At 43.7% G+C, this 26601-nt stretch overlaps 1 protein-coding gene across 4 annotated transcripts in view; it reads left to right on the forward strand.

Moving 5' to 3' along the window:
* Nucleotides 1-26601, forward strand: part of LOC124056666 (plexin-A1-like) — a 181150-nt gene that overhangs the window by 103724 nt on the left and 50825 nt on the right. For all 4 annotated transcript variants that reach the window (XM_046384335.1, XM_046384337.1, XM_046384336.1 and 1 more), the window contains exons 9-10: nucleotides 3983-4097; nucleotides 19451-19651. In XM_046384335.1, the coding sequence (XP_046240291.1) occupies nucleotides 3983-4097; nucleotides 19451-19651 (316 nt within the window). The remainder of the gene's footprint in view (nucleotides 1-3982; nucleotides 4098-19450; nucleotides 19652-26601) is intronic.

Consider the following 26601-nt stretch of genomic DNA (forward strand, 5'->3'; position numbering starts at 1 on the left):
AAAGTTTTTCTCTAATGGGCTGAACTCAAAATACAGCAGACATTTACACAGTGAAGGATGCAGACATTCTCATATCAGGGTAGGCATTGCTATTTCATGCTTTACGGTTGTATATACTGTATACTTCTCACATGAACGCTACCTTTTAGAAGGCAAAGAATGAACTTGATGCCGAAATTGCTCCATCATGTTTCTTAATAGGTTACACTTGCATACCGACATCAACACCCATCCCAAAAAACACACACCCCTCCCTATTATTTACTCAACTGATTAGTTTGTGGCCCTTGCCTTCTCAAAAATGCCATAAATTTGCATAGTGGTATTAATCTAATTAGAATTCCCACTGTTTCAGTTTAAGGGTTGCCGAGATTGAAATAGAAAATCACCCACGGCCATGATTGCTCCTTAATTAAATATTTCCATACGCTTTTTCTAATCCACATGCCCACATTTATTAAAGATTGGGAGGATAGCCTGGCAATGAATTGGGGTTTAACTGTCTGTATAAGGCCGTGTGAAGCACCTTTTTTTGCTATGGTTAATGTGGCCTGGGCATCGAGTGGGTCATTTGTTGCGTGATTGAGGGTGTACTTAAAGTAATTGGGAGAAAAAGTTTATTGAATGTCGTAGAGAGACAGTTTTTTTTTTTTTTTTTTTTTTTTTGAGGAAGAGGAACGTAAAAAGTTGTGGATTTGAGTTAAGACTGAAAAACCAAGCGCAGTTAACCATATCGTTTTCCAGATGTCGCTAACATTTCTGGCCCTGTGATTGGCTTTCAGCATTCAGATGGCACACCTCTTCTGTACACTTAACACTCAGACATGCATTAATATAATTATGTGTGTGAATACTCGTCTCTCCGTGTTTTATCACCCCACTCAAATTTGAAATGGATCCAGTAATGATAGGATAGACTGTTCTAGAGGACCATTAAAATATTCACCTCCTCTCCTTTGAAATGAATAGTAGCCAATAAATAACTCATTTTGCCAAGAGCGGGAGTGTCAAACTCACCTCACTAGGAGAGCGGATTGTATTTAGCCCTTCAAACTGACCGAGGAGAGGAGAGAGGGGGGAAATCACAGCCTATTGTGTCAGGCCCTGAAAAAGACACTGCTGCTCCAGAGCTAGCATAGCTCGATTAGCATCTGAATATGAACGGATTAAATTAGCATTATGAGCGTGGCCATACGGGGAGCTTGTCTGCAGCCGCTCAAAGCCTCTGAGTGGCTGAAGGGCGATGGCGAGTGACAGGAAGGAGGAATAAGGAGATACCCCCCCCTAAACAATAGAAGGAGAATTATCGAACGTCCCCAAATGGCTCTGGGTGGGCTTTTCCTCGAAAGGGTTTGTGTCCAGGCTAAAAGAGAGGTTTTGAGATCCTAAGGCGGCTCATGACAGGGGGGCCCTGGTAACTTCAAGGAACCAAAGAGCGAGCTGTAGGGGGTTGTCAGACAGGGCCCACTGCTGGCCTTGGGTGACGCACATAATGGCACCGTCTTTTATTTCAAAGACCGTAATCATAAAAGTCACAGAAAGTTGGCAGTGGTTACCTGCTGATAACTCACTCGTTAGTTCAAAGTCACCGATACACTAACAAGGTTGATTTGACATGAATAAAAGATAAAAGTCGAGGGAAAAATGATTATTATCAGGCTTCAGCGACAGATACAGTCACTATACGTTGTACTGTTCACTGCCTGGTTCTGGTTACCTGCTGTGTTAAGTTGGTGTTGTACTGTATTTTGATGAGCAATGATCCATTGGTGGGCCCCCAGCAAAAAAACGAAAGACTCTTTGACATTCAAAGTAGCGAGTAGCTACACAATAAGCTCTGCTAACTTGCCACGTTTTCGTTTGTCTTGCATCAGTAATTCTGTCTGCTCTTTTGTTCTGCATTGACACCCTATCTTCTGTTTCTTACCAACTCACTTGGGACAAAACATTAAGCTGAAACCCCCCGTTCTGCTATTTGAGTCTACGCACTGTAGGTTAACCCAACTTAGCATAGCCTAATCGCTTTCTCTCCATTTGTTGGCAACAGTGACAAATCTCCTATTTGCTCTCGTGAGGTATTAAGAGGCCTGTTATTTTCTTAGCCGCACATTCCTCATTCTAAATGGACAGCTTCTCTCAGCACAATGCTAAATTGGTCAATTATGGTGGCAGTGGGATTGAATTAAGCTCCAGCCTCTGATCTTGCTCAAAAGGAGGGGTCCAGGCTGGAAACGATCACTTAAAGTGCACACACAACAAATGAGGGGCCTTAATTGATCCAAATGAATGTACGTCTGAATTTGATGGAATCATGTTTGGGCTCCATCGCTGAGCTCACATGTTAAAGCTCTCATTTTTCATGCGGATGAGGGGAAGGGCAGTAGACATTTTAAACAGGGTTAAAATACAGAGAGCTCGTTGCATTGTGTGCTCCTAGCAGTTCAGTGCAATTCACACCTGGCAGATGTGTCTGAATGCAAATCAGCCTGTATGTTAAGCACCTCTACCCGCTCTTTTATTGTTATGGATCCAGACTTGCTTACCTTGACTATTAAATGTAGTATTTTATTATAGTCCCAATAAACCATATGCTCACACAAACCCTAACAGCTAAATGAATCACACAGAAGAAATTCTGAAATTGAACTGCGATAAACTTTGTAATAAAATGAAACTATTTTATTTGGAAACTCATAATGGTTACATTAGATAATGCTGCACACAAATGAGGTGGCAGGTAGTGTAGCGTCTCTCGAAGGCTGAGAGAGGACCAATAACATGAAGCTGTGTTGATAAACTGTGCACTTGAACTTGTGTGTGGCTCCCCTCCACAGGTCCCCTTAGATGTGAACACACACTCACACACACTCGTATTCACTTCATAACTTCCAGCCTAATGTTTCCCCTCTCTCCCATGAGGCTCCCACACAGAGCCCCACAGGTTAGCCCCCCCCCCCCATACCTGACGTCTCCACCTCTCTCAGGGATATCCACCAGCTTTTGATCTCTCCCTCTTTCTGTCTCTCTCTCTCCCTCTGTCTCCCATCTTTCTCTTTCAGCCTGTCTATCTGCACCTGTCCTCAGCTAAAGCAGGTGAATTTAAAACGATGGAGAGCCCTTAGCCCCAGGGATGAAAGAGAGCTTTAGACAAAGAATTGGGAGGGGGTGGGGGGCTAAAATGAGACGGCATGGAATGAAAGGCAGGGATAGAGCGAGGGAGGCCGAAACCGAGAGGGACAGAAAGAAAGGTTCAGGGCTGAATGGATGGAGAGAATGATACATCCGAGGTATAGAAAGAGGGAAAAGAAAGGGAAGGAAAATACATGTAGAGAGTAGGCTGATTGTGGAGGAGATCACTGGACATGTGGAACGAACGTGAGTGGGGAGTGATGAATGAAGGAAGTAAGTGGGGAGAAAGAGGTTACGACAGTTGACAGAAGGGATGGAAAATGGGATTATGAAAGGTGATAAAGAAAAGAACATTTACAGAATGTATACATATTTGTATATCATGTGTTATGTCACTTCTTTTAATCCTTCCTCTATTCCGTGTAATATGTAGTGCAAGCATCCGAGAATAAGCAGGACAGGCAAGATTTCCACACTATGAAGTTGAATTGAGTGCTTGCTTAAACATCCCAAACAAAGACCACTCTGTATGTGCACCTAAACCAGCTCCAAATAGTTGGTAACCGCAGCTATGTTCTTTATTTCAGTGTGCTAGCTTAGTAAGGAGATAAAATAAAATGAGGACCTTTTCCTTAAAGTTCAACAGTTTAACACATCAAGTGTGAGGTACTGTTGGTTCAAAATCACATAAATTTTACAAACAATATGCCACCACCTCATTCTGTCCTGTTTGTTTGTTTGTTTGTTTTTTTTTGGGGGGGGGGTGCCATCACTGCTTTGTGAAACCATGACTCAGAAAACAAGTAACCCTGTTCACTCCCTAACCATCTCCCCTCTTCTGTCTCTGTTTTAGCTGCCTTTCCTGTGTCAACGGCTCGTTCCCATGCCACTGGTGCAAGTACCGCCACATATGCACTCAGAACGCCAATGACTGCTCTTTCCAGGAGGGACGTGTCAACATCTCTGAGGTAGGATTCACGCTATGGTACAAGCCGTGTCATTTAGACATCAGTCATTTTTATAGCCCTAATGCAATTTTATGTGTATTCTTCTTGACACAAATATAGGAAACATCAAAAATGCAGCTCAAGAGATTAGATTTTTTTCATAGGCTTGCTGATTTTTTTATTTATTTATTTATTTTATTTTTTTTAACAAACCCACCATCACTCCTCACGATATCACCACTATTTTTCACATATACTGTGGCTGTGATCACACAGTGAAATCTTGGTCATTTTCTTCCACACGCAAACGCAAATTATAACAACACCGGCTCAAATTGCCTTCCGCTGCACACATACACACACGCATCACACCTTCTGTGGCTTTCGCCTCAGGGTTTCCTCACATCACCCTGCTGTGTGTGTCTGCTGCCTGTATCTGTAATAGTGGCTCTTGGCACAGTGACAACAGCTTGTGTACTGTGCAGCAATAATTCTGTCGTGGCCCATAAGGCCATAAGCAGGCTGGGATGAATGACTGTCTATGAAAATACTGCCTTGTTCTTACATAGCCAAATGCTGCATTAGCATAAAAGCTAATATCAATCGTGCCGAGTGGCGGCCGCAGCAGCGGGCGATACGCGAGGCATAACAAGTGTTTGTCAACTGCTGGAGTGTATACAAGAATATTAGTGATGGACACACAGCCGTGTTGTGTTGTGTTGTGTTCACTGCGCTTTTCTTTTTCCTTTCACTCTATCATACACACCAAACACAGTCTTGTATATATTAACAGGCACTGAAAAATACATTCAAACGCGTATCTTCTCAATAGTCTTTTGGATGTAAATCCACTGCACTCCCAAGTGACTGACAGCCATGCCTGTGCTTTATCTGATTGACGTCCCACAGACATAAATGCACAAATACACACACATACAATTCCTCCATTTCCATTCCTCCTTCCTCTCCCTGTTATCTCTATGCAGATTAAAGCCCCCCCCCCCCTCCCTTGTTGGCCAGCCTGAATCACCAGCCTTTATTAATTGGTCAACCTTTATCCAATTACTTTCCTCTTTATCTCTTCTCTCAACTGGACTTGTGTGGAATCCCAAACACTAGCATGCTAAACCACAGCCTCCGTGTCCGCCCAAAACAACACACGGGCCCAGCCTTCACGCCTCATGGAGCTAATGTTAGTGGATTAGTGCACCCATCTGCAAGACATGGGGAGAGCGCTGGCTAGCACACTCTGAGCTGAGAGAGGCCAGAGGGGCAACGGATGGATAAACAGGAAAGGCCTGCGGTGATGAAAGGAGAAACTGAGGAAAGCAGGATGTGCAAGTAAACATATAAACTGCATAGTAATGTCGGCAGGCTAGGAGTACTCTAGACGAGGTGTAATATGTATTTGTGGAAAGTCTACATCTGTCCACATGCAGATTGTTGATGTGAGTTATGTAGCTGCAGATCTGTCTATTCAGGGCTAATGAAAAGCATGTTTTTGGTGCTGTATGTCTTGAGGTTGAAGCTTGGTTCAAATGAGCATGAGCAAGATCAAAGAAAAGAGCATGACAAAGGGAAGGAGGCAAACGGATGGAGAGGGAGCTGAAGAGACGGAGAGTCAAAGAGTGAAAGAGACTGCAGGAATAAAGAGGGGGCATCGACGGGCCGGCTGACAGTGGCATGTGGACAGAGAGACCACTCCTGTCCCCTCGTCTGCTCGAGAAACCACCAACCACATGCTTCACTAGAGGATCCATCATTTGCACTGACACACACACACACACACACACACACACTATTCTTTGTGTCTCTCAGGCGCAAAAGTGTAAACATTCTGACAGTGACATGCACACGCACACACATACAGTCATTCATCATCCTTCTCCTAGCTGCCATATCCATTAGTTGCGCTCTCAGTGCCCCAACAAGAACAGCTCTTCCTGTAGGCTAGACTTATCCTTCTCCTCTCCGGGGCCCATCTCTCCCTCTCTCTCTCTCCACTTTGATGCTCGTTCACCCCATCTTTCTCTCATCGTTTTTTCTTTCTTCACCTTGTGTCCTCTGTGTGTGGATTATATATAGTCAAAGAATGGAGAAAGAGAACAGAAGTGTGCCTCTCTTCTTTAACACCTTATGGTTTGGCTTCTTAATCTACTGGTGAAGTGGGAATGGTTTGGCATGCCCTCACATATGCTCACACCCTTAATTTAGACCTCAGACAATCCTTTTGGCCATGTTGTAATTTAGCTCTTTATGCACATAGCAATGTTCGACATATGGCTCTGCTCTCCTGACGGGAGACATTTCACCCAGACCTTTGCTGCTCTCTCCTGCAGAAGAACACTGTTGATTGGGTTAAATGAGACTCATACTCACTAGACTGTGATCAAAGGCCAGATAGAAGTTTTCACACAGGGTCGAGGGGTGGCTGCTCCTCACGTCTGACTCTGTGTGGTCTGAGTGGTGTTATACTGACTAGACAGACAGCATATGGGTCAAAATGGTAAAATGTCCACATATGTTTTACTTTTTTATACTGACATGTTCAACCCTTTCTCTTCCCTGAACAGAAACGATAAAACCTCATTGTCCACATTCTGGATGTAATAAACATTTGACAATTGAACATCAAACATTTCTTCCTCCCCATCCTTGTTTCCTCTTCAAGCGCTCTCATGTCCGACAGCATCTGAATGTTGTGTTGCCATGGCAACCCAGAGGATCGGCATGTTGCCGATGAAGACTTCTTTTTATGTTCTCCTTCTTGCAGAACCGGCACTGCCTCGCCCGTCTGTAATTTGTTGGACCAAATTACTTTGCGTGGCATTAGGTTTTTGTTGTTTTTTTTTTGGGTGATCAGCAGGCAAAAAGAACAAAAAATACAAAAAAGTTAAAAGAAATGAAATCCAACAACGAATAGATTTAACAATCCAACCAAGGAGTAAATTTGTTGTTTGTTTTTGTGAACAGAGTGCGTCAAGATAGGGAAGAAAGGAAAGAAAGGGATAGACAGAGTAAGCAGGGAGAAAAAATTATAATGACTGACATTTCTAAATCAAATATGCATGAATCAACAATGCCTCCAATGGCACAACAAACAAATTCTCGAATTAAGGAGCGACCGGGCGGAAAATTGCAGCAGTGGAGTAAGAGTTACCTTATTATGAAAACAAAAAGAATAAAAAGAAAGATTTTTTTCCCCTTGTCTCCTTTCCTTCGTGAAGACTCTTGATTGTCACTTCTTTGTCCACTTTTTTCCTTTTTTTCCCCCAATCCTCCTCCTCCTCTCGATCTCCTTGTTTCTCCTTCCACACCCCTGGAGAGAAAGTGCTATTCTGAGCCAAAGCCTTGATGAGTGCCAGGCAAGGTTTGGGGTGGTTGCTCTCAGCTATGTTAAGACTTACTTACTTGTTTGTTTTGCAGCAAAGCGAGGCTCAGTCTCACTCGAGCAATCAAGAGAGTGGTTAACTTGATTGAGATTTGTGGGTGCAGCGCTGTCACCCCCCGCCCCCTCCTCAAGGAACTGTTTCTCCATATGTGTCATTTTGAGTCTAAATGTAAAATACAGCCATTTTTATCTTCTCACACTTGTGGTGTGATTTGTGTTTACTTTCAAACTCAACTTTCTGTCAGGATAGGGCCGTTAAAAATATTATGCCGTCCTGCGTCAGCATCCTGTTTCTGTGCATTTATTCAGTCAAAGTAGCTTCCTCATCAGTGTCCCCTTCTGCATTTATTTTTTCGGTGTCCTCCACCCTTGTGCGGCATTGAATGTGTGGCCCCAGTGATGAATGTTTCACTCTTTTTTTAAATTCAACACCTTTCACTCCTCTTCCTCCTTCTGTCCCCTCTGTGCATGGATGCATGATGGGTCAAACCATGTCACCCTCCTTCTCATTCTCTTCTCTATTCTTACTCCTTGTCTGTTTGGATGCGTGAAAACTTTTAACGCAGTTGTTCTTAGGAAATATGCCTTCTTGTCGCTCTGGCGATCAGCACCTCTGTATTTTATTTGTTTGTTTCATTGTAAAAATTACAGTTTGTCATTTGAGGATTTTGTGATGGGCTGTTTCTTGGTTTCGAGTTGTTGCCAGGCAACCAGTGAAAACCCAAGGAAGTTATTGGTCCTGGCCAATTAAAATCCTGAAAAACTTTTTATTGAGTGAGCTTTTGAGGTGCTTGTAGGTGGATTTTGTTACCTTTGATTTTGTTACTGACCCAGGCTAGCTGTTTCATCCTCTTTTTGTGCTAAGCTAAGCTAAATGGCTATATTTACATATTTCTACCATACATACATGACAGTGGTATCAGTCTTCTCACCTAACTTTTGGCAAGAAAGCAAATTAGCATATTTCCCAAAATGTTGAGCCGCATTACTGCAGTTGTTCTGGTAGACAGAACATTTCGTATTCATGCCCAAGTGCTATTGCCACCAGTTAAACCAATGTGATGTTAGCGTATGACACATTGTCCCGAGACATTACATTAATAAGAGTGGCTTGTTATAGGCTACATGTGGAACATAGCATAGCATAGCAGTACACATGAATATGTTTTTTCTCAAGCACCATCTTTGTCTAACACCCTTAACCAACTGCATACACTCTACCCACACATTCTTTAACAGTCACAGAAACACAGGCACAATCTTTTCCTTTCTTTCCCTTTTGCGCGCACACACACACACACACACGCTCCGTGGCTGAGAGGGTTATTTGTGATGGAGGTGTGAAGGCCCTGGACCGTGACATTCTGGCACACTGTGTTTACCCTGGCTGGTACTCAGACACTGAGCAGAACACAAACACACACACTCACAGTGCAGAGAAGGACATCCCACAGATTGTAGGCCAAGGCTGCTTGAGGGGCCTTGCTGTGTGCATGGTTATACGTGTGTGTTTGTCTATACTGCTTTAGTGTGTGTGTGTGTGAGACTGTCACTGGTTCTTATCAGGACAAAGCACAACCAGCAGCACAGGGCTGCAGGGGGCATGTGGGTGAGGGGGAGGGTGCAGTGGGCAAGTGGTTGAATAATATCCACCCTTTCCTTTTTTCTCCTTCCCTCCCTCCTGGTGTCTTTATCTGTTAGTAATATCTGTCTTCGCCCCTCATCATCATCATCCTTTGTTTTTTGCTCCCCTCTCTTCCCATGCAGTGCCTTCACCCCAGTCACGTTTCCAGGGTTGTCATGTTTTTCTGCCCATTGTTCCACGCGATCCACAAAAGACTCCATTTTTGTCCATCTGTCCTTCCTTCTTCCACCGTCTTTGTCTCTTCATCTTTTCCTCCTTCCGTGCCTCATCTAACACCAAACACACCTTCATTTTTCTAACAGCTTTGTTCTTCTTTTCGAGTTATTAGTCCATTTATATCCTGTCTCCTCTTAAGTGCATCATGTGGCTCCTAGCTGGACTCGAATACCCACCCACACATGTGTGTTTCTGCCTAATATTAAGAGGAAATGCGCTCCCTCCTAAGCCATGTTTAATGAAATATAAACAATGTCGGGAAGAGTGAACAAATGGTCAGAGGTGGGATGTAATATCCCCCCCATGCATTTCTCCAAAACAATACAGTCCTTGCAGTGCTTCAGTTATTTCACTGACGACAAACCAAACATGAACAGAGGTACTGTAATTGAGACCAGATGTAAACACTGAGAGAAGGGAAGAAAAAAAGGCACAAAGACAAGGGTGGGGAGGTAACAAGCACCAAATTACATCCAGAATGACGCATTTTATTTTCCAAATGCACTCAGTGGTTGAAGAGAGAGAGCGGGAGGGAGAATTTCAGGGAACATGTAGAGGAAGTGGAGGTGATGGGGTGAAGTAAACATGTGCCTTCTTTGCCAGATGGATCCTAGTCAGGCTGTGATCATCCAGCGCTGTGCCACCTTTGGCCTCTTCCGACAACCCTCCTGCCCTTCCCAGTTTTGTGAATCTTCTCACAAAACTTCTCAGACACTTGTCCGAGAGCCAGTAATTGCATTTCCAGCTGGGAGAAATCAGTGTGGGATTGTATCAGGTGTTAGGGCGAACTCTCCTGTACGGCCTTCTAATCTGTTAAGAGAGAACGATGCAGTGAATTGAGGAAGTTAAAGCGTTTTTTTTTTGAGTGGTAATTTGCTTCTGCTTGTACACTGTGTGTGTGTGTGTACTGCCCACACAATTACGCTGTTTGTATCTTGCATGGAAAGACAAAAAGCCAGGAGAGATTTGGTTCTTGTCCCTGGATGCCATCTCACTCACACACACACACACTTTCACAGGCTAACGCACATGCAGGGCCTGTCACATATGCATGCAGATGTTTCATCTTTCCTCCTCTCTGTGGCTATTTTTAGCTCCACTGTCCTACAGCTCGACTTCCTTTTTTGTCGCTCCTCCAACTCTTCCTTATGTTTTTCGGAAGCTTTACCTTAAACTCCATCGCTTACTCTGAAAGCGAATCGTGCATCAGTCCATCGCCGACAGACGGCAGGGAGGGTGGGTTGCCCCGGATGGGAGACACCGTGGAGAGACCAGCCTGTCGTACCCTAAGAAGTATGCTTAGCACACACTTACACAAGGACAACAGAGTTATTTTAATAGAAGAGGGTGGAGTTTAACAAATGCAGCAAAGTGTTGCAGATTCGGAGGACACTTTCTTGGACTAATCATTGTGTTAGTTCTCGAGTGATGTGACATTGAGAAAAAAGACAGTCATCGCTTGAGCTCAGCACTGGCAAACACAACATTGCTGCTAGGCTGTTCTCTCCTTGATGTAATCCCGTGTCACCCGGAAAGGCCCACTGATACAACGAGTATCGCCCCAGCTAAGCCGACATGCTGGCCGCAGCGATGAATCAGTGAGAGCTTAATGAAGAGCTAATGTGAAGTTAAAATTCACACAAACAGGGACACGCAGGGATATGATGACATGATAGATGCACAGTGGCATGCAGGCCATGCACGAGTGTGTGTCTGTGTGTCAGTCTCAGGTCCCGACGGTTTAATTATTCAGGCTGTATTAAATCTTCATTTCCGCAGCCCTCGCAGTCAGCCCACCTAAATGGTGAACGCAGATGAATATTGCATTTTCACCATCAAGCCGCGTGTGTGTCAGAGAGAGAGAGAGAGAGGAAGAGATAAATGCAGAGTCACTGAGAGGAAGAGGTGACGGCAGTTGGAGGCAGATGAATAACACTGCCAAGTGAGCTGAAGGAATAGCAAACTCTAAAGTGAAGGCAGAGAAGGGAAGGAGAGGGATTGTGATTGAGAGACGGGGACCGCCTGCTGGCATGGAGAGGCATCGAAAAGGGGTGTGTTTGTGTGTGTGTTGGGTGTGGTGGGGAGCTGTATCATGCTGCGTTGCCAAATCTCACAAGACCAGCTCGCTGTCTCTGTCATGTTGGGCTTTTCACCATGCTGTTTTAGTGAAGTGGCCTGCACTGATTTTTATTCCAACCTCCATTTAACTGACACATTCGCACTCCCTGATGGTCCACTACATGCAGGCCTTGTGTGTAGAGGTGGACTCTGGTGGAGCTCCAGGTCTCACTGAGGTTTTATACAGTCAGGAATTTCATGCCTTGAAGACCGTAAAATGGGTTTATTTTTCTTACCATATAATGGCTTAACATTATGTTAAAATGCAAAGCACTCCCATAGAAAGAAAAGCAATTTATTTATTCATTTTCTTGTTTAGCCTATTTGCCTTCTTGTGGCTGACGGCACTTCAACAGACGACACACTGAAGCTGGGTCATTTCGCTCCAACAAAGCTGCTGAACTGAAGCACAGGCGTTGCTCACGTTTCATTTTGATGTGCATTATTTGTTTTAGGATATTGCCGCGAGTTGTAGGGTCTCTGTTTCTTTTTGGTTTCACCTAAGAAAATGCAGTGTATTTTTAAGCGCATTTTGGCACATAGTGTTATGCTGCCAGTTTATGTATCATGGCTTCGTTTGGTACATCTCGTCAGAAGTAGGTTAGTTACAGGCGGCGTCTTAAGACTATTTTCAGACGCTTCAGTGTGAATGAAGCATTATGTTCTCAGCACAGTGGGGTAGATTCTGGCACAGGTCATCGTATGGCAAACTGGAGAAATCAAAACTGCTGTGCTGTTCTGTTGTTTGTTTTTTCCTTAGTGGCCCAAATCACTGTGTTTCTGGACTCTTTCATCTGCTTTTCTGTTCTGTTTCTGAAAGGAACCCCGTAGCAGAAAGCAGCAGAAAGGCAAGTGAGTTAACTGTTTGCACACTGTTAAATAAGTTATATGTAAATTCTTTAAACACAGAGGGATGTGTAAAAAGTGTAAATTGTGTCCATGTGGAGAGTGAATTGTCAAGCAAAACTGCAGACTAAAATGTTTAGGTTTGATTGAAGAAGAAAAAAAAAATTAACGCCGTGTGCTGAGAAGAGCATATCTACCTCTGAAATCAAGGTTTGTCTTTGAATAGCTGAAAAGCACTGGGTTTGATCGCCGCTGACATATCTGGGTTAGAATGATAACGGGGTGCCAGGAGTCCCACCCCACCCCCTCTAGTCTATAAAAATCCATAAGTAGGAAAAAAAACAGGCCCTCACTGAAAAATTATTCCCATGCTCCTGCTTTTTTCCCTATTGTTTTATAGCATACCGTGCCGTCTACGTCGACAGGATAAACTGTGTAGGTTTGTCAGCTTGCTTGTTAGTCAAGGATAAGGGATTAGGAGATGAAATCAACATGTGTGTGTGCCGTGGTGGTACGTGAAAAGACTCGCAGAGTGTGAGTGTGTATGTATGAATGTATAGGAGGTCCATATATGTAGGTAGATTCAGTCAGGCTCCTGCTCTGCGACACTTTGATAATCCACACTGAATAACATTCATGTCACACGATCCCCTGTATGTCGCCTTAATTCGAACTCTCCTCTTTGTGCTCCCTCGTTCCTCTGCTCTCTCGTTCCCTCTCTCTCTCTCTCTCTCTCTCTCTCTCTCTCTCTCTCTCTCTCTCTCTCTCTCTCTCTCTCTCTCTTCCTTCCCCTCTCCCCTACATCACTACTCTGCTCAGAAACGTGGGACGTGGGCGGACAGTCTCACAGTCCCTTTCAAGGTTCAAAGTCCCTTTTCTTCCTTCGCTTCCCTCATTCCTGCTCTGTTCTACATGTTGCCGGCTTATTAAGTCTCTCTCTCTCTCTCTCTCTCTCTCTCCCTCTCTCTCCCTCTCTCTCTCTATCTCCAGAAGTAAGTGTGTGGTTGGTCACAGAACATCTTTCTGGTTTCTGCCTGCTAATGAGGCTGCCTCAACACACACACATACATGCACGCACACTTTCTCTCTCACACACACACGTACATGCCTGCATGACTTGTACACACCACACCCCGCAACTCGCGAAGATATTTGTTTTTAATTGTAGTTGCACATATGTGTACTGTTTATTAAATATAGTGATGTGTGTACAGAATCTCATAGATTATAACCTTTATTATACATAGACACACACCAACAAATATTCCTTTTAATCTGTGTTATAAATGATTTAATAAGGATGCTTTTTTGTTTCACTCCTCTCATCCTTGTGGCTGCTAGTCCACACACACACACACACACACACACACACACACTTACATGGCTGTAGGCCGGCTGGTACACAGAGGATGGAGTATGTGGTCCTTGCTTTGGCATTGTGATGTATCACATGATATTACATGGCTTATAATTAATTAAGAAATAATTTCCATTAACAATTTGGTTCAAAATGTTGATTGAATGTGATGAATATGTTGAATATGATAATTTTGTCACAGTGTACAGTATAGGCAGAAACACAACTAGCGACTTGAAATGCAGAAGTAGTTTAACCATTGAAACATTTTCCGTGTAAAATCAGTTGAAAAACATTTCCTTTTGTCTTTGAAAGATTTCACAAAGGATGTCTGTGTGATTTGTGGCTAGCCACAAACGTCCAAAATAACACTAAGTCACTGACGTGTGGCAACATTCCCTATCGTCAACAATACAGTCACATTTAGTGAAATTTGAACTTTATCATATTATTTCTCCACTTAAGGTGTAGGTTTCCTTCGTTCTCTCCTCTTTTCTGGTTGTATTGATTTTCACACATCCTATAAGGACACACAGATGACAGGTGGAATCAGAAAAACTTCATTCCCTTTGGTGTTTGTAGTGGATGTGTGTTTTTTGCTTTTCGGGGTCTGCCACCTGCCCTGCGCTTACAGAAACCCACTGGAGTTTCACACAGCCAAAGCTTGTCATGTAAGTCATTTGGATAAAAGGATCGGCCCAATGCCATATATTATAATATAATATTAATGTGTAGTGGATTGGAACAAGTGTAGATGGGACTTTTGAGTTCAAGGGTGCAGACGGGTCTTTGGTTTCCTACGTGAGACCAATGTCACAAAGCCGGGGGTGGGGGCCCATTTCGACAGGCGGTGGGGGAGCATTCAACACTGTTCGTATACCCCTTTGTCAAACCCTTGTAACACACACATACACACACACACACACGTACATGCACATGGTCTCTCTTGTTTGTACCAGCGTGCCCCCCTTGCTCCTCTGTGGCCATCCATGCCATCTCATCTCTTCCCCCAGGCTCCCCATATCGCTTTACTTCATTATTTAGCGTGTTATTTTTTCTCCTCCCTGATCTATAGTCCCTCACATCACAGAGGCGGCTAATTAATTATGGATGGATTTTGAAGGGGAGGGGGGCAGATTGAGGATGATGGGGGGGGGGGGGGGGGGGGGACTTTAAAAAAAACGACCAGACACCCGCCTCATTACATATGCGCAGTGTTTTTGGAGTTTTATTAATTTATATCTTGTCAGGCTATGCCAAAGCCTTCAGAACTCTTCTGGCTTTTTAAAGCATTTATTTATTTATATAGCATCCCACTCCTTGCCTTCAACGCCTCACTCTGCCTCTACCCCCATCTACAGTATGCCCTGATTTTAATCTCTCACCTTCTACATATCTGCATGCACACACACACACACACACACACACACACACACACACACACACACACACACACACACACACACACACACACACACGCGCGCGCGCATGCAAATATGCTCGCTTGTCTGCCGACTGTCTCATTATCTGCTCTTGGCGGATGTTAAAAGGTGTTTTGCTCACTTGCGAGTGGAGATTATCTCATCTGCCCGCTGAACACTTGTTTTATTAATTCTTTTCTTCCACTTTTTTTTCCATTTGGTGTGGAGCAAGGTGGTGTGGTGCACATCAGAGCGCATTGAAAATGAAGGAAGGCATGTTTTCGAAGGGGCTTGACCTAGAATGGCAGCTGCTCTCCCTTGAGACGGCTCACGGCAACATTCAATCAAAACTGGCATCTGGGTGACGGCAGTGAGATGTCAAAAAATATAGGTCAAACACTGTATGACTGCATGAATGCTGTTGTCACAAATTAAGCTTTCTGGCTCACTTTTGTTTCTAGAACAACTGCATACATCAAATGCAGAAAATTTTCATTAAGTTAATATATACAATACATCTCAATAATCTACATAATTATATATGCTGTTACTGTTAACAAATGGGAGCTGGGGCTTTAGCCTTAGGCTGCAAAGCTAACAGTGGCCGTTAAGGGAAAACAAACATGGAGAGGTAAGGAAAGCCCTCTGGCTGCTTGGCTTTGAACAGAAGTTGGAGACTTGGACATCTGCCGTCATGAGCACACACTTTGTAACATATAGCCTCTTTCATATACTCAGAAACAAAAGAACAAGTATACACTTTTACATCCCTATCCAATCAGCATGTGAGATCTTACTTTGCAGTTAACAATGAATGGTTGTTTACCAAATCCATCTTCAGCTGTGTGCTTGGAAACAAAGAATTTTAAATTTTGGCAAAGGCAGTTTTGCGTTAGAGTATCCACATCTGTTGGTGTTAAAAATGCTTATGAAGATGTCAACATGCAAAGGCGGTGATCAGAATCTCAAAATAGAGCAGATGTTTTTGTGTGGAGAAACCATCTGTGGCGTGCATTCCTTTACGCATCATCTCAACTTCACACAGATTTAACTTTGCTATAAATGGCTTTTACTAGTTACAGTGGAGTAAGATAAAGTGAACCTTATGATGAAGCGAGCTGCTGCAAAAAGAGGTTTTCTCTGCTACATTTGTGTGTTGAGAAAAGCTGAAATTGCCATTTCGTTGCCCGTTGAATCACTTTTTATGCATTTTACTGAATCAGCACACCTCTACGAGGCATTTACAGCACACACACCCTATCCTGACGAGTTTCTTAACCACACACACATATGTACACACATACACACTCCTCTGCTCCTGTCCTGTTGGTCCTCCTGAAATTAGCCGGATGGGGTGTCACATCTGGCCAAGAAAACCACAGCATCCGTCTTCACAGATGAAAATGAAAGGCGAGAAGTCAGGAAAAAGAGCAGAGAGGAGGGTGGGGGGAATCTTTTTCGGCTTCAAACGAATCCCGCCGGTGAAATATTGTTTCAGTGTACTCCGCACTTTGTAGCCCTAATGCTGGCTTTGAACTGTTTTGGCACCTGCCACAAATACTGATGAAATAGTTTCTCCCTTTATCCTTCTTGCATTCCCCTTTTCCCTTCCCTTTATCATCTTTTTTTCCTCATTCCTGCCTCCATCTCTTTCCCAGAAGCCCTGTCCATTCTGTCTTGGTTGCATTGTGATTTTGTATTCGAGAAAGCAGGAATATGATTTCTGAACTCTTGCAACATACCGTCCATAAGCCATCCTGGTGCTGATTCACTTGGTACTGACTTGCATTGCCATTGTAGTCAGGCTTTAAAGTCTTTGATGTAAAGTGCTGGAGATCTGAGTAATTTTATATTGCAGCAGGCCAGCTGACAATTTTTTATTTTTTTATGATAACTGCAAAGAGCTTGAAGGTATGGCTTATATCTTTGTGTTGGATATAAGACAATGATATACCTTGAGTTGTACAAAGAATACAAAAAAATAATACAAAAGATACAAAAAGTACAAAGGACTGAATGAAGGAAAGGGATACTTAAAGGAAATATGACTGCCAGAAAGGATGAACAGACGGATGAGCTGACACAAAGTCGATAGAGGGATGAATAAAACATTGGTGAACTACAACTTGCGCTAGAGGCTATGCAAGCTTCTGACACACCGGCACCTACAAGTTAGCTTTAGCAGCAGGAAGCCTCTTTCTCTTTTTTCTTTTTTTTTTTCTTTTGACTTGTGGCACCTTGGATGGCGCAGGCCCACAGCTTTTGACACGGGCGTCCTTTTTACTGAGACTGGACTTCAAAAGCCACAATTCCAAATCTGTCTCGGCTTTCTTATTCCGTTACTCTCTCTCTCTCCTCTCTGCCTTTCTGGCAGCCTCCATCAATTTTCAACCCTTGTCTCAAGCTTCAGGCACTTAATTAAGTAGGATGTTGTCAGGGGGACTTGGATATGTGGTGTGGATGAAGCTTTGACTGAGGGCTGGATGGAGGGAATAGATACAAAGACAAAAGATGCAGAGAGATCCAGGCATTTCTCTCATGTTTCTTTTTGGTTGTTTCTCTGCCTTCCATGTTTTCTTTTGATCCTTTTTAGTTTTATCATTTCTCTTGTACCTTTCCTCACATCAGCAGCTATCTGACTTCTGCGTTTCACTTTGCTCTGTTCCCAATTAAACTTGCCTCCCTTGCTTCTCCCTCCACTCTTCCTGCACTCTCACACTTGTCAGTTTCTCTCCTGCTCCTCTCTTTCCAGCTATTCTTCATTTCATTTTCTCCACCGTTCCCTACCTTACTCCCATCCGTTTTGCCTCTCTCCCCTCCTTTCCTCTCCTTAGCCACCTTTCTCCTGGTTGATTATACATCAGGTCTTCGTCATCTCCGCTTCTCCTATAGTATCCCCCACTCGGATTATGTGTTATGCTTGTGTTTGTGTGTGATCAGACACACAAGGCCAGGACTAAGCAGCCTAATGAACAAACTCCAGTATTGTGTTCAAGCCCCGGGGACATGCTGTAGCTTCTAATGTACAACAGCTCAGAGGAGAGGAGGGGAGAGAAAAATTCACTGACATAGTCAGCTATGCGCTTTAAGGGAAAGCTACAACAAGAAGTGAAGTAGAGTGTGTGTGCAGTGAATATTTTACAAGTATCTGGTCGATGTTTTCCCATCCAAAGCTCTTCTGTCAAACGTATTGTCTTATCCTGCATCTCCGACTGGCTGCCTGTCAACTTCAGGCTCTTCTATACTTTTGTTACAGAGAGTTTTAACTTATTTTGGACGAAAGCAAGGATATGATCGTTTTGAGATTGAGATTTTTTTTAGGTGGTTGATTGATTTGAATCATTGGCTGCCAAGGTCCTGTTTTCCTGCCACCTCTTGTGAGTCGTTTGTCCCCAGGGTCTTCAAATTGTAAAATGTGGTATTTTTCAGCAGAGATTTGATTTGTTATCCTTATGGCTCTTTTTAAAAAAAAATACCAACAACAACAGCACAGGGCTGGTTAGTTCCAACCAAGCTTTAACTTGTGTTGTATACAGAAATATCACCCACCCATCCTCCTCCTGTTTTCACTCTTTCTATCTTTCTCCCTCTCTCTCTCATTTTCAGCACTGATGAGATCTGCATCGCTGCCAAATCATGGCGTGGATGCTGAAATGACTTCATTTCTTCCAGCGAATGCTCACATGCATATCTAGGAAACATTACATACTGAGTTGACTGTCCTGTCTTATTCCGCCTCAATAAACTGAACACATACAAGCGTAGATGCACATTAAGAAAAGTATTTGTCCAGACACATCCATGCAAGGACCCCCTTCAGGGCTGTTCACCCCTGTGGTGTGAGCCAGTGGATGGAGCTGCTTCCAGATGATCCAAACAAGACTCCGTCAGCTCTGGCCAATATCAGTGACGGAGGTGCACACACACATACAGACAAACACAAAGCTCATGAGATCATTACTTCATTCCACACATGGACATAATACACTGGAGTCTATCTTCCTGCCATAACAATGCAGCACTGTTGTGATGCGAATAGTTTTATTGGGTAGATAATGTTTTGTGAACTTTGTATGAAAGCCTCTCTTGCTCAAGTGTTGTCGTGCAGCATTTTGATCTGGTGCAAGGCCAGTGGGAGTATTGCACAAGTCTGTAACACATGTAAGCAGTGAATCACGCCACAGCTCTTTAGGCTGAGTGTGTTGTAGCAAATCTGGCGTGAAGTCATGTAACCCATGGCTTGCTTGCTTTTTTTTTTTTTTTTTTTTTTTTTAAATCAACATCAACATTTTGGGTTTTTTTTTCATCGCTTTCTCCTTTGGGGGTAAAAAAAATTAAATAAATAAATCAAATATCTCCTTTTTTTATTTGTCTCTGCAGGACTGCCCTCAGATCCTTCCCTCAACCCAGATCTACATCCCTGTCGGGGTAACCAAGCCGATCACATTAGCTGCCAAGAACCTGCCTCAGCCCCAGTCAGGACAGAGGAACTATGAATGTGTCTTCCATATTCAGGGGGAGACCCACAATGTGCCGGCCCTGCGCTTCAACAGCACCTCCATCCAGTGCCAGAAGACAGCGGTGAGTAAGAAGTTATTGGTGGAAGCAAATTCGGGTAATCTGGTTATTGAAGTGGATGCAATTAAAGCCCTGTCAATGGTGGTGTGTTCGAGTGTCGTTATAGGAAGAAACGAGAGAAGGAAAAGTGGACTGGGGCCATTTTTAGTGTTGTTTACAGTGGATCAGAATTAAGAGGTTTCAGGTTAAAAGAGGCCAACATGGATGTGTCTCAGGCACTGACAAAAATAAATGCAGTTGGTGAATAAGATCAAATCCCCTGACTAGTGTGCAGAGTGGAGCACCAATGGTTCTTTGAATTTTGTATAGGCTAAAAGCATAGTCATTTAGCACTATTACTCATGTCCTAATCAATGCGACTGGGTAACTAAATCATGAGCGCAGCAAGGACATTGACTCGGTCAGGGTTTAAATAATGGCCTCCTACAACTAATGACCACTTTGGACACTAACACGCTCATTGTCCTGATAGATCACCATGCACCACTTGGATTCTGGCTCGGTCACATGCTAGATTAATGATCCAATACCGATCTTACCACATTGAACTGATAGTTAGTAATAGATATCGATGTCATGAGTTCACATAGCTATTATTTGAAATGAGGCACACTTATAAGAGAAAATATTATTACGTGTAGATGATTTTCCCAGATAATTTTTTTTACAGACATGCATTTAAACGGTTCATGTGGTGCATCATTTAAATCGTCGCACGTGAAAGCTGCAGTGGTCGACCATCATAGTTTTGTTGTGTGCCTCCGTGATTTTTCATGGCTACGTATGACTGTAGCTGATAGCGTGAGTGGTGTGTGTCAGACTCAAGTGTTTTCAAGGATATTGTTTGCCAAAGTTTTCTAATTAGAATTGTTGTGTGTGTGTTTAGAGGATTCACAGGTAGGCATAGGAATTTGTGCAAGTGGGTCCGTGGCTGTTCTGTGTGTTGAAATATGTTTGTGTATATGTGCGTGTTTGTGAGGCTTCAAACTAGCGTGACAGATAAGAGGTAGCTAGCGTCGCGCTTCACTGAGGCTGAAAATGTGAAGAGGAAGTCTGTCTCTGAACCTAGTTGGGAGCGGATTGATCATGTTTACACCTCGACTCTATACCTCACTCTCCCCCTCTCCCCCTCTCCCTTCCTCTGTCTGGCTGTAGAGCTCATCTTTCTCCCTGTCTCTCTCTCTCCCTCCGTCTGTCATACTTTCTTCTTCTAGCCATTTCCTGCTTTCCTCACTGCATCTTCCTCATCTCTCAGACGCTCACTTCTGCTGCTTGCCTGTCTTCCTATTTCTGTCTGAACATATAACGTGATGCGACAAAGCTGAGGTGAGATTAGAGTTGGTGCTGTTAATTTTGTTTTAGATGAGGGCATTACTGCTGTCACCACATCATGTGCCACAGGGAGGACAATGTGATAGATTACAGTAAAGCAGTAACATGTGTAGAAGTCATCATGGCTGGCTAATAAGTTTTAGCACTTTTAAGAACCACCTGCATATCTGCTGCCCTTTGACATAATAATCACAAGTGCTTGTTGTCATATAGATATTAGCAGACCCACAGCACACAACAGCAGCAATCTGTGTTTATGCTGCATAAGTTGCTGGAAAGCCACTGCGACAGTTAGATTCTGTCCGTATTGACGAGCGGTCTTCAGGTGGTGGCACATGCGAGCAAGTTGTTTGTGAAGACAGGGCTAATTAGCTAGCGACAGGGTTGTCCCTCCACAGAGATGTCTGTTTATTGACTGTTTATTGTAGCTGCAAGGCCAGTGCTAATCAGTAGCAAAAGCCCGAGCCCGAGCCAAAAGCTGAATTTCTTCATTTGATGTCCACAGAGCAGACATGCTAGCAGCAATTAGTCCTGGGCTGTCAGCGCTTAGCCCTTGTTAGCAATTAGCTGTGCCGACTTGACTGCGTGGTCAGATATCGATGCAGTATGTGCACAGAGTCTACATGAGGCTGTAGTGAGATTCAACTGATGAAAATGATGCCAGCTGCATGAACTTGCCATTAAGGCATAATTCATCCAAGCCTGAGCTTATGAGTGTAATTATGTGTCATGAATTATTAGGATGAGAATCTTATTATAGCTGTGGAGCCGTATTTCAAAAGAAAGAGGGTCTTAAATATTAGTTTATCCTTTTATAGACCTTCATATCTCTACTTTTCATGTGTGCCCCTCCATGTTTGTTCCTAGTTTGACAGTGTTCAGCAACTTAATGAATCATGTATGAATCTGCAATAGAAATAGACTTCATCTGTTATGCTGCGTACACACTGCTGCCTCGGCTTGTAGGCACACAGCTATGGGGATGGGGGTTAATCAGTGTCTGTGCATGTGTGCTCCTATGCATCCTTCAATATGCCTTGGGCTATGGATCCCAGGATAGCTGTGTATTTGTGTGTGCACTTTCATTATACCACTGCAGCAAGACTCCTGGGGGTGGGCGGCTTGTTAATCAATGGGATAAACACAGGGGTGCTAATCCACAGTTTAGCCTTGTGTGTGAGACACACGTACGTGTTTAATGACATACACTCACTCACTTGTTGTTGAAAAGATGAGGACAAGGGCAGAGACGAGAGAGCTGCGACGAGAATTCCTGTAAAGCGATAAAGGAGAGGACAGGAAAGGAGAGGGCAAAATACCTCGAGGTGGAGAGGACGGGAAAGGATAAATGTAGAGGAAACGGGGCTGGGGAACACGACAGGAAGAGAGGTAATAGTAGATAGCAGTAGAAAGGTACAAAAACGGAGATGAGGCTGGGAAAATCAGAGCATGATAGACAATTTCAGGTGAAATGAATGAAGAAAAGGGAGAGGGAGAGTGATACTGAAGAGAACAGAGAGGTGAGGAGGGAGACATGAGATTGTGAGCGAGAAAATCAACTCGAAAGTCTCTCCTGAGGCCAAAACCCATTCTCCTCTCATTCATACAATATCATCACACTATCTAAAAGAAGGAAACATCCACGGGATATCCACCGTCGGATCATGTTTAAACTCTAGTTTCCCATACTTCACTCCTTTTATTATGGCCACAATAACTCAATACTCTTATACAGTATCCCCTAACAGGAGGCTGTCAATAACCTACTGTATATGTGACACACATGATATATGATAGTGTAACATCAGCTCCATACTAACCTTGTTGGGTATTGACTATCCATATCTGCTTATGGGGGGGAATATTGGTGTTGTGGTATTTCTATATAAGGTTACTTTACATACCAACTAATCCCAAAGGGGAACTAGTAAGCATATCAGAAGACATGAGAAAGAATGCAGTGTTGCAAGCAAAGACATGAAACAAGTGGGACACACGATACTCAGTACTTTGAAGAAAAGTACTTTCAGCATAAGGATTTTAAATTTGCTCAAAGCTCTAAATTTTTGCTGTGTTGAACTTTCAAAAGGCTTTTATTGTGAAAGATATGGTCCATCACACACTTTCCCTCTTTCACTTTTGAAGTTGGGTACTAAGCCAACTCTAATTCAACATATTTGGAACCTGTGAAAGTTGCTGAAATGGCAGATTGTCCAAGGTCCTGCAGCAAGTTAATTGGAGAAAAACGCTGATCATTTTGTCAAAAAAAAAAAAAAAAAGACTCCTCTCCATATTTCTTAGAGCCAAACAAGCCCACATTACCACTGACACATACGGAGCCATCCGCCAGGCCTTATGGTAGCAGTTAACTCTGGTCAGCAGCAACCAAAACAACAAGCTGGTGTCTGCATCAGTTCCTTCCGGTTTTCTGACCCAGCCCGGGCAGCTTCGTGGCGTGTGTGGCCTAATCATGGCCTAAGGTGAGGATGCAGGGGCCAATAAGATGCTGAGCTGTGGGCTGGGAAGTAGTGCTCAGAGCGCCAGAAGGGTCAAGGGAGCGAATAAACACATGTACACACAATGCTTGCACACACAAATGACCGCACTCGGGGGGTCAGTGTGGCTGATGGAGCACAGCTGGCTGTTGTTGGAGAGCCAAGGTTGAGAGAAGAGACTTTTCCTCTTTTTCTGCCTTTGTCTCCCCTCACTCTTTGCTTTTTGGCCATTTGTACTTCAGCGTCTCCATTTTCCTCCTCTCTCTCTCTCTCTCTCTCTCTCTCTCTCTCTCTCTCTCTCTCTCTCTCCCTCCCTCTCTCTCTCTCTCCTTCCCTCTTTATCCTTCTTTCTTGTTACTCCCTGGAGGGCAGGAATGAGAGGACAGATAATATCAGCGCAGGCCTTACACCATTACCTTCCGTCTGATAAACCACTCGGCCACTCCATCACCGTGTTTCTCCCACTCCTTCGCCAGTGAGGGGAAGGAGGGGGAAAAAAAACAGACACGGGGGCAGGAGGAGAAAATCTAGTTTGGGATAGGGTGTGTGTGTCTGTGTGTTATTCTTCTGTGTGTGGAGAGAGCAGCTGTTTGTTAAAGGAGAAATGGGAAGTATCAAGAGTCCTGATGGCATCCAATTAAGGCAGATAAAATGATGATGAATTGCAGTCAGGCAGCAGAAATGGACGCTCCTGAGTGCGTGTGTGTTAGCTCATGCACGCACACATACAGACATGTACAGGAAGACAGCATAAGGAGAAAGCAAATAAAGCGGCCATACAGATGTGGAGAAAGAAGAAAGAAAGACAAGAAGGTTTGGAGGAGGAGAAAGAGAGAGAGAGAGAGAGCAAGAAGAGAAATGGATGAGGAGGGAGACGTGGGGGAGTGCAATGAGACAGTACAGTGAGAGAGTTTGGAGGAGAGCGAGGACAAATAATTTGCTCCCTTTCCGGTGGGAAATGAGAGAAGGATGGCAGACAAGAAAGATGGATAGATGAATGGAGGGATTGATGAAGCAAATAGATGTCGAGAGAGGAGGCCAAACATGTCTGCAGCAAGAGCGGTTAACACAAACCACACTGGTATAATAATGTCATAAAATCCTATGTGGGATGTGTGGGTGTGTAAGAGACACACACACACATGAAGTCTTCTCTTCTGACTTTTGAAATCTTTCTGGGGTTCGTGGGATTAGTCAAAAGATGTCACTGACTGTAAAACTATAGAAATGGAAATCGTACACGAAAAGTTCTCTCATTTTAAATGAATCATTTCACATGAAAATATACATGGTGCTAACGATGGGAGAGACACGGCTAATGAGGGCCTCGGTGCTGGTCGGTGGAGGGTAGACGCAGCCAAGCATGGTACAGCCTGGTCTGCCATGGCCTGGCACGGCTTAATGAGATATAAACACAAGACCTGCCACCGCAGCCAGCCACAGCACACACTGATACTGTTTTAATTGGCTTGCAGAGGCTGTGTGTGTGTGTGCGTGTGCGTGCAGGTGGATTGTAAGTGCATGGGAAACTCAGTGGAATTTATTTTTGGGAGCAGCAGATTGAAGACTATTTGTTGTTCCTTTGTTGTTGTGTATATGAATTAGCTGATGTGCAGTGTCAGGGGGTTGTGAGAATTCGGTGCTCACGTGAATATACATTTATTCGGTTCATGTTGACACTGAGTACTCTCTGATCCACCTCTTGATGAAGAAGTAAGAGAAGGAAGAGAGAAGGTGACTCCCTGTATCCATGTGTCCTCCCTCTCTCCCAGTCATCTGCCTGTCTCCATTTCTACCTCCTTCCTCTTCATCCTGGCATTGGCTTGTTGCCTCTCCTCCTCTTCTTGACAGGTGAAGAGCAGAGCTCCCACGCTCCCATCCTGGATAAATAAGAATTAATTGCCGCTCAGCTATCAGCATATGTCAGCTTCTCCACCCCATCCTCCACCTCACTTTCATCATCTATTTCTCATTTCTGTCCCCCCTCTCTCTCATCGTATCTCTAAATCTTCTTCTCACCATAAGAGTGCTCCACCCTTCAAGGTGTTCACTTTTTGTGTGGTGGATTGATGGGCGAGAGACGCAGAACAAGTGATTGTTAAAGCAAGAGCCTCCTGCCATTAGCCTGATGAGAAGTGAGGAGTGGAGGGAAGGCGGTTAAATGAAAGGGAAGACCTCTGCCTACCTCCATGTCGATCTGTCTGACTGCATATTTTAGATCCATGCAGTAGCCCGAGTCACACTCACTCACACACACACACTGAGACATGATAACCAGAGGCTTATCCATCTGCGTTAATGTCTGGTGTGCTACCATTGAGTTGATTGATAAGTGATTGAACCAAGCTTCATTTCCATAACTTAACGTTTAATATTCTGTAAGATTGAGTTGTAACTGAACAAATGAGAAACCTTTACTGGAATATTTATTGCCCCAAACAAATTGATTTATACAGAATGAAACACAAATGCATAAGCAGTAACAGTAGCTCCATCAATATCAAATTTAAGTACCAGAGATTAAAGTAAAGGTGCAGGGAGTAAGTGTGAGGAGTTCATTTGGCTGGTATCCCTTTTGGTAATGACTTGAACTTGACAGGTACTCTGTGAATTTAATCAGAGAGTGTATCTAATACTAGTGATGGGTCCTCTGGCTCTCAGGATGTGTCACACCTTTCATCAAAAGAAGGCAAAAAAGTAAATAGTTCTGTCTCATCACAGTGTTTTAGTTTCTGTTCTTGTTTGCATGTGCTGCGTGGCAGAGCGGACTGCTTTCCAGATGGTGAAGTACTGCAGTCTTGTTTTTGACTGAATGCATATAAAGTGATGGTGGAGGGCAGAATGGCCACCAGAAAGACTGGTTTGAGTTGACAGAGGGGGGAAAGGGGGCAAGGACATTGACAAAATGGACCCAAATCAGCCCTTTGTCTGAGGAGAAGTCCAGTAGGCTTACACTATCTTAATGCATAGGCTGGAAAATAAGAAACACTGGCTATGGCAGCATTATTTTTCCCACAAGCCAGCACTTTTCTTCTCCTCCCCTCTCTCATTTTGTTTCCATCACTGAAGGAAGTATGTGTACTTGAGCATGTGTTCACACATGCTTGTTTGTGTGTGTGCATGCGA

The sequence above is a fragment of the Scatophagus argus genome, chromosome 3 (assembly GCF_020382885.2).
Source record: "Scatophagus argus isolate fScaArg1 chromosome 3, fScaArg1.pri, whole genome shotgun sequence".
Classification (NCBI taxonomy): Eukaryota; Metazoa; Chordata; class Actinopteri; family Scatophagidae; genus Scatophagus; species Scatophagus argus.